This window comes from Epinephelus fuscoguttatus, linkage group LG21 (assembly GCF_011397635.1).
Source record: "Epinephelus fuscoguttatus linkage group LG21, E.fuscoguttatus.final_Chr_v1".
Classification (NCBI taxonomy): domain Eukaryota; kingdom Metazoa; phylum Chordata; class Actinopteri; order Perciformes; family Serranidae; genus Epinephelus; species Epinephelus fuscoguttatus.
Window position 1 is genome coordinate 16,680,475 of NC_064772.1, and position 13,470 is coordinate 16,693,944.

The following is a 13,470-nucleotide window of genomic DNA, read 5'->3' on the forward strand; positions in this document are numbered from 1 at the left end:
AACACAGCACAAGTATAAAAAAGTTAAAAGGCACACTGCTCTCCTCCTGAGAGCCTCTGAGCAAGGGAAGTGAGGCTACGTCCTGAGAGAAGGTCCCACCTTCCTCAACACCCACACAGACTCAACAATAACCTGCCAATCAAACCAAATACTGTTTACTCTGCATTACCTGTCAGGGCCTCAAATCAAGACCACTTTTCTGACATGTTATCTTGTATGTATTATGACTCAGATTTATCTTGATCTCAGCAGCTTCTGGGTGTTGAATCAGCTTTTTCCTGCGTATCTTAATATCTGCAGAGAAATCTTTAACCACGAGTAAAGTCAGACACCTGCATAGACTTGGAGTGAATTAGTCAGTTTTGCTCTTGAAACAGACATAATTTGCCCCCTGGCTTTACTCTATCTCAAACACCTAAGCCTGGTTTTGTGATGTTATTTTAACTTTATTTCTGACATGAGCTTTAATATCACTCCACTGTTTCCCATCCTTTTTACAGTGTGACACATTTAGAGGAAGCTTGTGACCAGCCGTCACCACTTTCATATGTCTACTGGTTGTGATCAGTTCAACCTAAGACAGATTTATTTCCCTTGTTTTATTTCAATGCCTTTAAAGGTCTGACATGGTGTATTTTTCTGGTTACTCACAAGAGAAAAGCAAAAATTAGAGGTAAGTCTGAGAAAAATATGTTCTTATCTGCTTTCCCAACATGCCAACCATCTCATGACCCCTCAGATAAATCTCCCGTCAGATTGTGAAGACAAGATGTTAAATTCAAGCTTTTTCCCACCGTATCAGAGCATTATAACCAAAGTGATTTTACAGTAGCAGCTTAGCACACAATGTGCTGCTCTCAGGTGCTACCAGTTTGCTGTATGCACACAGTGTGCTACCTGCTGAGGGGCCTGGTGAGCTGTTAGGATTTTACCTTGTTAAGTCAATCAGCAGAGGTGTTAAAGACGCCACGTCAACACAAACTAACAGGTGTCCACTGACAAGGCTGAGGTGACGGATCGACTGTAACTTCAACACAGAGCCACCGGTGCTGTCACTGTATGATAATTATGTGAAGTTAACATGCACATGCTCACATTACATGTAAATTTCAAACAGCTGCATACAAGTCATTATGTTGTTGTATAAATTTACAATTATATAAATGCACAATTATATTATTATGGCTAGACTACTATGAGAGTTCATGTCAGTGTTAGTGGCTCTGTCGATCATGCTCTTTATTAGATTTGGGGAAGTTATAATTTCAGATAGCCCAGCCAATTCTACACAAGATAGGCCTATTGTTATCTGACAAAATCATAGTTTAGTCGTCATGATAACACCTTATGGTAATTTTAAAACGTAACATAGCCTACAATTTGAAAATACGAACAATGTCATAAATCTAACCTCTTTCTTGTCAAAGTATGAAAGCTCTACACTATAATACAAAAACCAATTCTGTTATGTATTTCCACACTCATTTTACTATAAGTCAGCTGAAAATATGGCCTAATAAAAAGTCAGAGGGAAAAGCCTATCAAGCCCATCAAGCTCATGGGGCTAAGGTTAGCTTAATTAGCTATAGATTGACGGTCTTCATTACAGTAGTAAAAATTTTGAGTAATTCAATTGGCCCTTGTTGTTATTGGAAAATGTGGGCTAGCTGTGTGATAACAGAAAGCGTAACCACAATAGCTAAGCAGCTTCAGCTGACATATTCATTCCGACATGATTATAATATTTTTCTCAGGTGAAAACATTAAAAATCAGATGACAGCAGCAATGCTAATGTTAGCTTGGGGCTAATGTTAGCTTTATTAGCCAGCTAGTGCTAATAAAATCTGCTTGCGACAGTTTTCATTTTTAGCCAGCAAATGCAATATACATCTAATATCTTTCTCATTATGAAAAATCAGCTAAAGACATTAAGACGGGAAACAGCATTTTCATCCAGCTCATGGGCTAATATTTGCTTTAATAGCTAGCTAGCAATAACAAAGTCTGCTTACGACAATCTTTATTTCAACCTGTGAGGTCAAAGTTCACTGGATAGAAATAGGAGGCAGGTTTTGTCTTCCTGTGTCTGAAGGACCCATTGTATCAATGTATTTTGAATTTTGAGTTGTAGCCTAGCCTAAATCTGCCTCTGTTGTTAATGTAAACTGTAAGCTAACATTAGTACAGTATGAGAAGAGTTAACAACAATAGCTAAGCGGGGTCAGCTGACTTATTCATTTTATTAAAAGTTTAATATTTTTCTCATTTTAATATGAATCAGCTGAAAACACTAAAAAGTCAGATGAAAACAGCTCATGGGCTAACGTTAGCTTTATAAGCTAGCAACGATAAAATCTGCTTGCGAGAGCTTTTATTTCAGCCTGTGAGGTCAAAGGTCACTGGATAGAAATGAGAAGCTGCCTCTGACTACCTCTCTAAGAAGAACCCATTGTTTCAGTGTGTTTTGAATCAGTAATCTGCTTCTGTTATCATTATAAACTGTATGCTGTGTGAGAACAGAAAGCTTCACAGGCGTAGCATCAAGCAAACTGTCAGTTGGCATGTCAAAAAATGTAAATGAGGAAATACGAATGTTTAATTCCTGGTTACAGTTCTGCTGTTTTATTCCAGTGAAAAGGGGGTAGTGGTCAAATAACAAGGAAATGCACTTCAACAGAATATCAAAATAGAGTTGTGTCCTGGAAAAGCTCTGATAGGTGCGTCTCAGCTCTGTATCTGGAATGATCATTTAATCAGTATCCGAAAACAATTATGCTTACTCATCTCACACATGCACGCACACACACACACACACACACACTACACACACACTGCAGATACACTCATGGACATACTCGCAGACTGAGTCATAAAGTACCGACACTGAGGAAGAAGGTGTGATGTTATTTCCACACAAAATAATCTGGTAGGAATGACTCTGAACAACACGCCACATTTCATTCTAATGAATTCAGGTTTAAATACCTCAGTGTTTATTTTTGTCAAAACTGTACAGTAAGTAAATACACATCATAATATATTTAAAGATAAATATTAAAAAAACGCAGCCCAGACACAAACAAACACTTCCGGCCAGTTTGAGGATTGTGTTTGTGTTAATGATCCCCTGAATGTTTGTTGACAGGCGTTAGTGTCTTTGCTGATAGAGTATTGTATCTGCCCAGCAGGTCGCAGGGACACACCCAGCTGCTCTATTCTCCTCAGTGTGTCTGTCGGACCCTGTTACAGTAATCATCTGTCTGTCTGGCGGTCACCGACTGTCTGTCTCTTGGCTGGAAACACTGGCTGAGGTCATAATAACCACAGAGGAGTTGCTCTTTATGACTTTCTGCACACCAGAAGGAGACCTCAGCCTTATTTGGTGCTTTAATTATATGAGTGCAAAATGATATTTATTAAAGGACTAGTTCACCCAAATTAACACCCAGCCATGCAAATGATTTTGGTTTTATTTGGACAGACTTTGAAATATTTCTCCCGCCATTATAATACAATGGAGATGTTCATGGTGGATGTAACTAATACTCCATTACTGCACCTTTTCAGGTACTTCTTGCAGGTGCTTCTTTACTATACTACATTTAAACAGAAAATGGTATACATTTTGCAAGAAGTGACATTTAGCTCCTCTTCAACCAATGAAAACACCAGTTGTAATTACTTGCAATGGAATATTTTTTACAGTGTGGTGTTTGTGATAGTTAAATAAAGGATCCAAACACTTTCTGGCACTTACTTTTGGTAGTTTATAGTTTTATAGGGTTATATGATATCCATTGCTTGGATTTCTGCTGAATACAGTGAAGGTTCATCAAATTTTCTTCATATTATAAAACACATTTTACAGTAATTGTCATCAACGTGCAAAAACAACATCCTGGTTCCTCTGGATTATCGACTTTCAAGGTGAGCAGTTCTCGCACAGACTATTTCTTCTTGAGAAAGTAGTTCTGATAGAGGAGAAATAGATGTAAACCAAAATTTTGAAGTGATTTTTCATTCAGTTCCTTGCAGTTTCATCGGGGTTAAAGCAGAAATTTAAGAGACAGATATCTCAAAATCTGGGCAAAGAAGACCAAAACTACCTCTGGGGATACACGAGGAAGGAGAACATTAAGTTTGATAGCTACAGTAAACATATTTGAGTTAACTGACCCTTTAAAGGTGTCCATGAGATACAGTATACACATCCTCCTCCTCCTCCTTCTCTGAAGTACACAAGATACAAACCTGTGAAACATGCCGGTGAAAAGCTGCTGAAATTCCAATGCATGGCTCTCCTGATGAGGTTATAGTAATCAGACAGGCTGAATTAGGGCTTGATTAGAGGTGGAGCAGACTGACATAATGAAGTGATCACACAGACACCAGAAACTCCTGTTCTTATGAGCTCATGTGAACGCCTTGAGGTTTGGTTTATGGAATTACATTTTCCAGTTGCACACAATTCTCTTTACTTCATTATATAATGCAGAAACTGTCGAGTATCTCACTTCAGGGCTCTTCCTGTTTGAGTTTCCTCCGACGTCCCTGCAGGATAATACTCGGATGAACATTATCTGCAGACGGCAGCCCCAAATTTACCCAAAGGAAACTATTGATGACCTTCACACAGGAGGTAAGACAAGACAAACCTAATTATGGCTCACAAAATCTCAAAAATGTTACAGGTAGGTGATCTCCAACCTATTTTTAGGTTTAATATAAACTCTAGCTATTTGTGCTGGTTGATATTGGACATACAGAGTTGACATATTTACATATTTAATCTGCAACAAGGATGGTATTTTATGGCTGAGGAATCTGAATTACTGCATGTTTGACATGTTGGGATTCCTCACATTCCTCACTGGAGATAAGTTCAGACATGCCTCTGTGAGCTCTCCAGCACATTTCTGATATACATGTCCATAAATAACTCAGGATGGAGATGATATAAATGGTGGATGATCCAAAAATGCACACAAGAAACCCATTTAATCTAATAATAGTTTATTTTCTGTTGCACTTGACCTGAGAATAGTTGGGTTTGTTTGTTAATATCAGATGACATCTTCAGAAAATGAACCCACTAGTACTGCTAAATAAAACACTGTTCAAAGAGGAAATCTTGTATGTTAAGGTTTTAACATTACCTACTTAAATCATACAAGTTTCCTCCCCTTCCTTTTTTGCCCATTTATATTCCAGTTTAAGCTCCTCCACCTTCACTTTCAGTAGTTTTATATGATTTCATAAACCAGAAGCCTGTTAAAACACAATGCTGTAAATATTTGACAAAGATATCTGATTTGTCCAGCTGCCATTTCCATCTCTGTTTATTGTTGATGATATTTTCACCTGAAACCCTGATATCATCCCGTTGTTTTTCCTTCAGGAAGTTCCTGCAACTGCTCATTAATTGTTGCTGAGGGGCCGACGTTTGAGAAAAACAACAAGATGAACTAACGGCTTTGAGTTCAACTTACTTAAAAGAGGGAAAACAAAGACCGCCTGCACATAAACTAGTGATGTTTTAATGTCATCATGTGTATTTCGTGTTATTATTGTTGCACTTCAGCACATTTGTTCACTTCACATTGCAGCCTGTTTTGTATTAATGCCATGGGAATTGAACTGACGTCAGATTTCTTCCGCTTATTCAGGTGGCGTTGGATTGCATCAGGTCCTCACTTTCCTAATCAGCTCCTCTGCTCTCTCCTCCAGAAAGGTCATCCTTCGCTCAGCCACTGTGCTCGTCCATTTCCTCCCGACACCTCCACATCAGATTTCCAAACACAGCTGCAGGCTGTCTTCTCCACTGTTTGGTGGAGCACATTTAAAGTTGGGATATGTTGTTGAAAAATGAGTTGTACTTAATTTAACCCGACAGAGCCTCTAGTACAAAAAAAAATCCCCAGGGTACACTACTGTTGTCAGGTGGCTTCCTTCCAAGTGTTGACCGGCAGAAAAATCGTTCTTTGCATGGTGGAGCTCTGATTTCAAAGGCTTTACTGAATATAATGATGTAAATGCATGCTGCCAAAAATATTCTGATGGCTTTAAAAACACGTCCAACCAATCAGTAAACATGTCCATCAATGGTAAAGGTGTTATTATTAACAATATTTTACAAAAGCTGAATATCTCAATGGAGTTGCAACAGATTCTCACTGCAACCTTGTCACGAATCGACGTTTGGTCATGGACTTTCTACGTCCAAATACGACGTGCAAGGTACCCTGGGTGTGTTGGTTGTGGACGCTGTGTCAAGTTCTGCCTGTTACATGCATTGTCTTCTTTCATAATACACTTCCGTTTTCACAGGAAGTTGACCGTTTACAGTCTTTTTCAAACAAATAAAAAAATAAAATAAACACAATAGGTCAACAACGTGAATTGACGTTTTCTTCCCCTCCAACAACTAATGCGCTTCGGTTTAGGAAAAATTAAACAGGGTTTGGGTTTAGAATCTTACGGGACACAAACACTGCTCTCCTGGGTGAAAGTCCATGTTTGCTGGACCCATCCACCACCCCTCCCTCATGCCCATAGTCAGATTTTCGGCGCCTTGACTTTCGTTCTTGTCCTGCCATGTTTCCCCTGAAGCCGCCAAGCACCATTAAACTATAATGGCAACTGGCCATACATCATGCCAGCGTTAAAGGACAGCTTTTATTGTCAGTGTCTGACACCTCAAGTCACTGCCCAAGCTCCAGCTTTTGAAGACTTCGTAGTGAGACCAGGTTGGGAATACAGAGTTCCTGATTATAAACTGTTGTCAATACAAATTATATTTAATTTTATATTTGTTGAAATTAATATATCAGTATAAATTTGGGATAATATGTAATTGTTGTCAATGGAAATACAGTCATTACTGAAGCAAATGCAGGGCGATGTTTGTTATATTAACAATGACTGTTCATATAAAAAGACGTATTTAAGCACAATAACAGTTGTAGATGCGGACTCCTTCATACTGTTGACTGGATATGGTGCAACTTCTGATCACAGAGTGTGTTCAGATTGAAGTCTATAGGAAATACTTGGTTTTCTGGTGTTTGAAGTCAGCAATTATTTGTGGAATAAAGAGTAGTAATCACCCAAAATGATTAAGCAGGTCTGATCTAGTTTTACAAAAACTGCCCTGTGTATTACCAGACTTTAAAATGTTTATTTTCTTATTTTTACTTTATACATTTATCTCCTATTTGTTGATCTTATCCTAAGGAAAACACAAAAAGCCCACACATTTTCTTGAAGTACAACTAACGGATAATGTGCAGGATCTTTTTTTATTTCACATTTATTAATTGTTTTTAAATGTTTATCATATAGAATTGAGTTTTAGTCATTGCTCTTGTCAATAAAAAGAGATGCGTAAATTTTTTCACTCGCAAACATTTGTACTGATTAGAAGAGTCTCATAATTTATTGTAAATGTCCAAAGGAAGTATAAAATGCAACATGATGGAGTGCCTTGATTTTGAGTTCAGCCTCGAGGCTCTGACACAGAAAAGACAGGGCAGGGAAGTAAACATTCTCCTAAATGAGTAAACATTTGGCAGCCAAAGCCCAATAAGTTTGGAGATATGTCGATTTTTGGGGCATATTTTTAGAGCCTTTGTGAAATGTTTTAAAATGAAACAGGAAGTTGGGAAGTTTATGCCCCTGGCGCCCACCCTGCTTCCCTCTCTGGGCCGAGAAAGACATGAGGATGGAGATAAAACAGCGTGTCAACAGTTTGGCTTCTGCCAAAGGGCGGGTGGTATAGCTCCAACATTGTTTAATCTAATAGATATTTAGAATCATTAGCTTTTCTTAAAGGAGAACTCCACCCAAAAACTTAATTTTTAGGTTTACTCCCCTTGGTTTAGGTAACAAAAGTATGTGATTAGATTCACAAAATATCATGGTTTGGCTTAAAATTTGTAGGGTTGTTACTCACAAAATGTAAATCACATCACCAGCGTAGTATGCTACACATACTAGCACACTGTAATGTTAGTAAAATAGCTTGATTGATTTTTGGTTTCACACAGGACACAAAAAAGTGATCTCTTGGGTCAAAGTCCGGAGTTTGTCCGACTCATCCCTCTCTTCTTCCACCCATCCTACATGGACTTACATAGTCTTTATGCTACCCTAGTTTGCTGGAGCATAACTGTGTTGGTATCTGACACTGAGGGCTGCTGACAAGTATTTGACAAGTTGGGACAACACATTCTCACTCCGACCTCGTCACATATTGACGCTTAGTCATGGACTTTCCACATTGACGTGTGACGTGCAAGGTACCCTGGGTGTGTTTTTGTTAATGATCTGGGACACCATGTCAACATCGGCCTGTTACATGCACTGTGTGTTTTCAAAATACACTTCCATTTTCACAGGATGTGTAAAGTTTGCATACAGTCTCTTTCAAAATAACCCTACTATTGACATTTTTTACCTTCAATGACTAAGGCAAGGGGTTCAGTTTAGCAAACACACGCATATGGTTTAGGTTTCTTAAAAAAGAACAGGGTTTGGCTTTACATTCAAACAGGAAGTGAACACTGGCCTCCCGGCTGAAAGTCAGTGGTTGTTTGACACATCCGCCAACACTCCCACCCACCCAACCTGGTCTTTTCACTCTCTTATCTTATGGTGTTGTCCAGCTGTTTTCCCCCCTGACACCCACTAACAGCGACTGGCCGAGCATCATGCCAATGTGAAAGGCTTTTCTTTGGTGTCTGATGCTGGAAGTCACTGCCCAAGTGCCAGTATTTAATGACTACGGAATGAGGTTGGTTAATAGTAAGAATGTGTTGCAAATTTTGAAACAAAAAACATGTATGAATCATTCAACAGCCTTGGGATTCATAGAAAAGTGAATAGATTCAATGTACAGTTTGATGTCATTGGTGGAAACCAAAAAGGTTTGGCTATTTAATTTTACAATGCATATAATGGCCTTTGAACACCCAGTTTATGAAAAATGTTATTTTAAATCTTGCATTTTTGCTCATTTATTTTGTTAACAAAGACATGAACATTGAAAGTTGAATTAATTATTTATTAATACATATAATTACATTGCAAGACAATACAGCAGTCACAAAAGAACACAACTTGTCAAGAAACAAAATGCACAATATACACATTCAGCACATCAAATGACTCACTGACATAATTTAAATAAATACACAGTTTTTTTTTAGCAGTTTCATGACACTGAGCGTCCCTCTCTGTGGCTGCTCTGCTGATGGTAGCTGCTGGGATCCACTGACTCTGGCCTGTGAGAGCTTGGACCCAGGTACTGTTCAAACTCGCTGCGGTCCAGATCATACAGCATGTCCAGCTGAACCTGCTCCAGGTAAAACTCCAGGGAGGGCCCTGCAGGGCACAGCAGGCCCCCCTGAACCCTGCTGGACTCCCCCTGATCCACATGAGGACCTGCAGTGCTGGAGAAACCATACTGCATGTGCCCGTGCTGACTGCCAAAATACACCTGAGGCTCTGCGGGGTACGCAGGAGGGTTTGGGTACGCCACAGGCTTATTTGAAAAATCATCTGCTGCTGCTGTGTCTGGAAAAACTGAAGTGTTTGAGTAGCTGATGCGCAGAGGGGTGAAGTTGGCCGGGGAGTTTGGGAAAGCAGGCGTGCTCGGGTAGGTTTGCTGCTGGTTCTGGAGCAGGTAGGTGAGGTTGTACGGCACAGGGAAGCCTGAGTGAGAAACCTCTGCACCCTGGGGTTTGGAGCTCTTCTTCAGCTGCCTCCTCCTGCGGGGCCTGTACTTGTAGTTGGGATAGTCGATGGTGTGCTGGACTCTCAGACGCTCTGCTTCCTGCATGTACGGACGCTTCTCAACCAGAGACATGGCCTTCCATGTTTTACCTGCAGGAACACAAAGGGGTTAATGATCTGCACACTGGAAGGATTAATGAACTGGTCCAGACCAAGGGGCCTAAAGTGTCAGAGGTCCCCCCTGGCCTTCACATGGAAAATGTCATTCAAATTAACATATACTGACCAGAAATACACTCTAAGTGACCACAAGGAGACATGCAAACATGCATAAGGCCACAAATGGATGCAACACAACAAGAAAAAAGAGGCAGAACCACCACAAAGTGTGTGTCTTGCTCCTGTGTAGGAGAGGTGGTGGGGCCTTTTGCATATCCGTGCCCAGGGGCCCATTATCTCATAACCCACCCATGCTCATTCGTTTAGCAAAATTGACATTAAAGCAACACCACAGTGCATTGTTTCTCCCATATGAGACATGTTCTTTAGGCCAAGAACTACAAATATGAAGCATTTTTTGGCAAACTTGAGCATCTCCAAACTACAGCAACTTACTAATAACACAAGCTGTTGATCAGTCTCTTACCGAGTATCTTGCTCAGATCCGTGTTCTCCAGGTCTGGGTTCAGCTGTGCCAGCCGCCTGCGCTCCTCTTTGGTCCAGATGATGAAGGCGTTCAGGGGCCTCCTCACCCTCTGCTGCGTGGAGGCAGACTTGGCCTCGGGACTGGTGCAGCTGGAGTCCGAGTTCATGGACAGCGGGCTGGAGGGCCGTGAACTCGGGGAGCGCTCCCCGGTCATCTGCTCCCCGTCCACGGAGCCCGAGTCCTCGCTCTCGAACATGGGCTCTCTGTTTGCGCAAAGCTGGTAAGGAGCGGGGTCGTGGCTGAAATGCATGTTTACGCACAGTGTGGCGGTGTTTGGGACTCTGCTGCAGGCCGCTGTCATCCTCCTGGTGATGCACAGTGACGGATATATGTGGGTGCTCCACCAATGGGAGGGCGGGAGGAGTGGATTTAAGGTGTGAATTCCAGGTGTTTTCTCGGGTCGGTGATAGGCCCATCTGACGCCCCAAATCAACGATCTCACGAAACTTCAGGTGGAAAAGACACGTGAGTCTGAAATAAAACTTAAACTGGCTTTTATATAACAAAAGATCCCCAGATTTAAAGGCTTTACACCAGAGAGTGTTGAAGCCAGGGTCACAAAATGTGTCTTTATGGTGACGTATGAAGTGATAAATCAAAAGTATACTTGTGCAAAAGTTGCCACATTTACTCATCATATTTAATCCTCCTTTAATCACCAATAGGCCTGTTGATTGTTCATAAATAGGCGTATTTATTGTTCCTGTCTAATTTGAGAAAAAAGTACAAGATCTTTCCTTGATTCACTTATTTACTCCATATTAGGGAAATCAAATGCCACCTCTGCCTATCGGAGAGAAACGGAATCTAATCAATAGTGCAGGTAGGCAGCAGGTATTGATGGGTGAACATCAAAGTGTCCAGGAGGCTCGGCTGGTTACTAATTACATTGTGGCTCTCAGCTCTTATCGGCCCTCCACTGTCTCTATCAAAGTACATTTTACAGGACTGAAACAAACATGATCAAGGCGTGTTTATTACTGCAAATATTTGCCCGACGCAAAAACCGATAGGTGTGCACAAAGGGGCGTGATGAGCTCACATTTAGGACATCAAAACCACAGAAATAGCTGTGTTTAGTTACATTTATCAGATTAAATTAAAAGACAAAACAGACTCACAGAAAATATAGCTTTTCTCTTTCAGCCTCGTATTTATATTCCTATTTATTTGGACAGGTTTTTCTTCTTCTTTTTTTTTATTACAATTTTTTGCGTTATTTAAAAATAATGCAGCCCCAAAATTATATTTAAAGGTAAAAAACACATAAACGGAACGATTATTATTAGCAGAAATAAAGGTAAAATAGAATATCAGTCACTATTGAGTGTATAGACACATTTGTTGGAGAATTATTTTTGTTTTTGTTGTCGGAAAGTTAGAAAAAAATGCCATGGAAACTCATTTCTGAGCACTATAGCACTTTATTAATAGGACATAAGACACACAGATAAACTAAATCACTACAAAAGTCCAAGTACAATAACTTCATTACTGAAAATGCACTGAAAATAATATTATAAGACTTTTAGTCATTCAAAAGAGCTCAAATAAACAATGATAATTTTGTGTATCCACCATTAATGACTTCTCCAGAAACTCTAAAGGCGTGTGATCCCACTTGAATATAATAGGATGCCATTACAGGTTTCAATGAATATCTGTCTTTGACACTAACATTACACAGACAATAGACGCCATTACAGTGACAGCGGCGACGTTAAACCTGCAATACACGGACCCACAGTGGATCCTGCACCTGCTTTGTCCCGGCAGACGAGTCACTTACGCAGGCCTCTTTACATTGTAAATACTGTGTATTATAGTGTGGAGCAGGGAGGCTTAATACACAAGGAGAATCTAAACATCTGAGTCTGCACTTTTAAGGCTTTGTAACACGTGCACACTTTTATATCACGACTAATAAGGAGCATTTTGGACTTTGTGTCAACCCTGCAGGAGCGGTAAATCAGGCGTAATGGAGCCTGATATGTTCATCAGAAGATCAATGATCAATACTGTGACATTGGTAAATTCAATAAGTGATAAAGGTGACTGTGCTCCTCAACTTAAACCATTCCGTATCAGTCCAATCTGATGAAGTGGCATGTGGCTTTGAGGGGAGGCAAGTCTCTTTAAGATGTATTTGAAACAGAATTACTCATTTAAATGTGTATAGTTTGTTAGTATTTAGTGGAGTGAAGGAGGGGGTGAGTGAGGGGGGTTTCTTCACGGGTTGTCAGAATTAAGAGGTTGAATCCACATCCGGCGGTGTTAAACGGGACGCACGCTCCAACACACTGTGAACAGCACTAATGGATTTAATCAATTAGCTTGAACGACGCAGCGTGAATACAATAACGTTAGTTTCGGCTGAGCTTCTTCTGTGAATTGAGTCGGGGCTAAATATTAGACAGCGTGTGGGAGATCATATGTGTGTTTAATGTCTGAATATTAACTTTTTTATTATTAATTTATTACCGGCACCTTTATAGGGTGAGCTCAGGTATTTTGGGACACTTTTTTGGTAGATTACTAAGAAAGCACGCTGCAGATCACCTTAACTTTTACTGTTAGAACTTGTAATGCTTCTCTGCTATATTTCTATCAAGAAAATATGTTGCTAAGTAAAATATTTAGAAACTTGAAACATATCAAGATCCCTTACCTCACTCTAATGACACGTTCAGGTGAAATGGGACAGTCAAAGTCGTTTGTAGTCATTATGTCATCATAAAAGTTCACTCAACTTTTCTGCCATGCTTCCCTGTTCATTTGCTGTCCCTTTCCTTGGTTCTATATCACCTACAGTGGACATGTGTGTGTGTGCTTGCCTGCCTGCGTGCAACACCGATGGCTAATTCTGGACTACTGTGGCTGACATGGACTCACTGCATTAATATTTTAAAGTGACAAAAATACTACAAATGGTGACACCCAATAGCATAAGGCATGATTTTATGACACCTGGTGGCATCAAAATCATGGATGGATTACTGAATGGGTCAATCAGGTACGGGCCCAGGGGCCC

General features: G+C 40.2%; 1 protein-coding gene across 1 annotated transcript; it reads right to left on the minus strand.

The window, feature by feature from the left end:
- Positions 1 to 9,212: 9,212 nt before the first annotated feature.
- Positions 9,213 to 10,732, minus strand: sox32 (SRY-box transcription factor 32). Its single transcript, XM_049565380.1, has 2 exons — positions 10,380 to 10,732; positions 9,213 to 9,883 (listed from the first exon to the last, which is right to left on the minus strand). The coding sequence occupies exons 1-2, from the start codon at positions 10,687 to 10,689 to the stop codon at positions 9,213 to 9,215; spliced, it is 981 nt and encodes a 326-aa protein (XP_049421337.1). The 5' UTR covers positions 10,690 to 10,732.
- Between the last annotated feature and the right edge of the window lie 2,738 nt (positions 10,733 to 13,470).

Bases quoted from the DNA above. Each gene is read 5' to 3' on its own strand.
- sox32 (XM_049565380.1), bottom strand. From the start codon at position 10,689: ATGCATTTCAGCCACGACCCCGCTCCTTACCAGCTTTGCGCAAACAGA. The intron at 9,884-10,379 runs GTAAGAGACTGA...GTGTTCCTGCAG, and splicing joins GGATCTGAGCAAGATACTCG to GTAAAACATGGAAGGCCATG.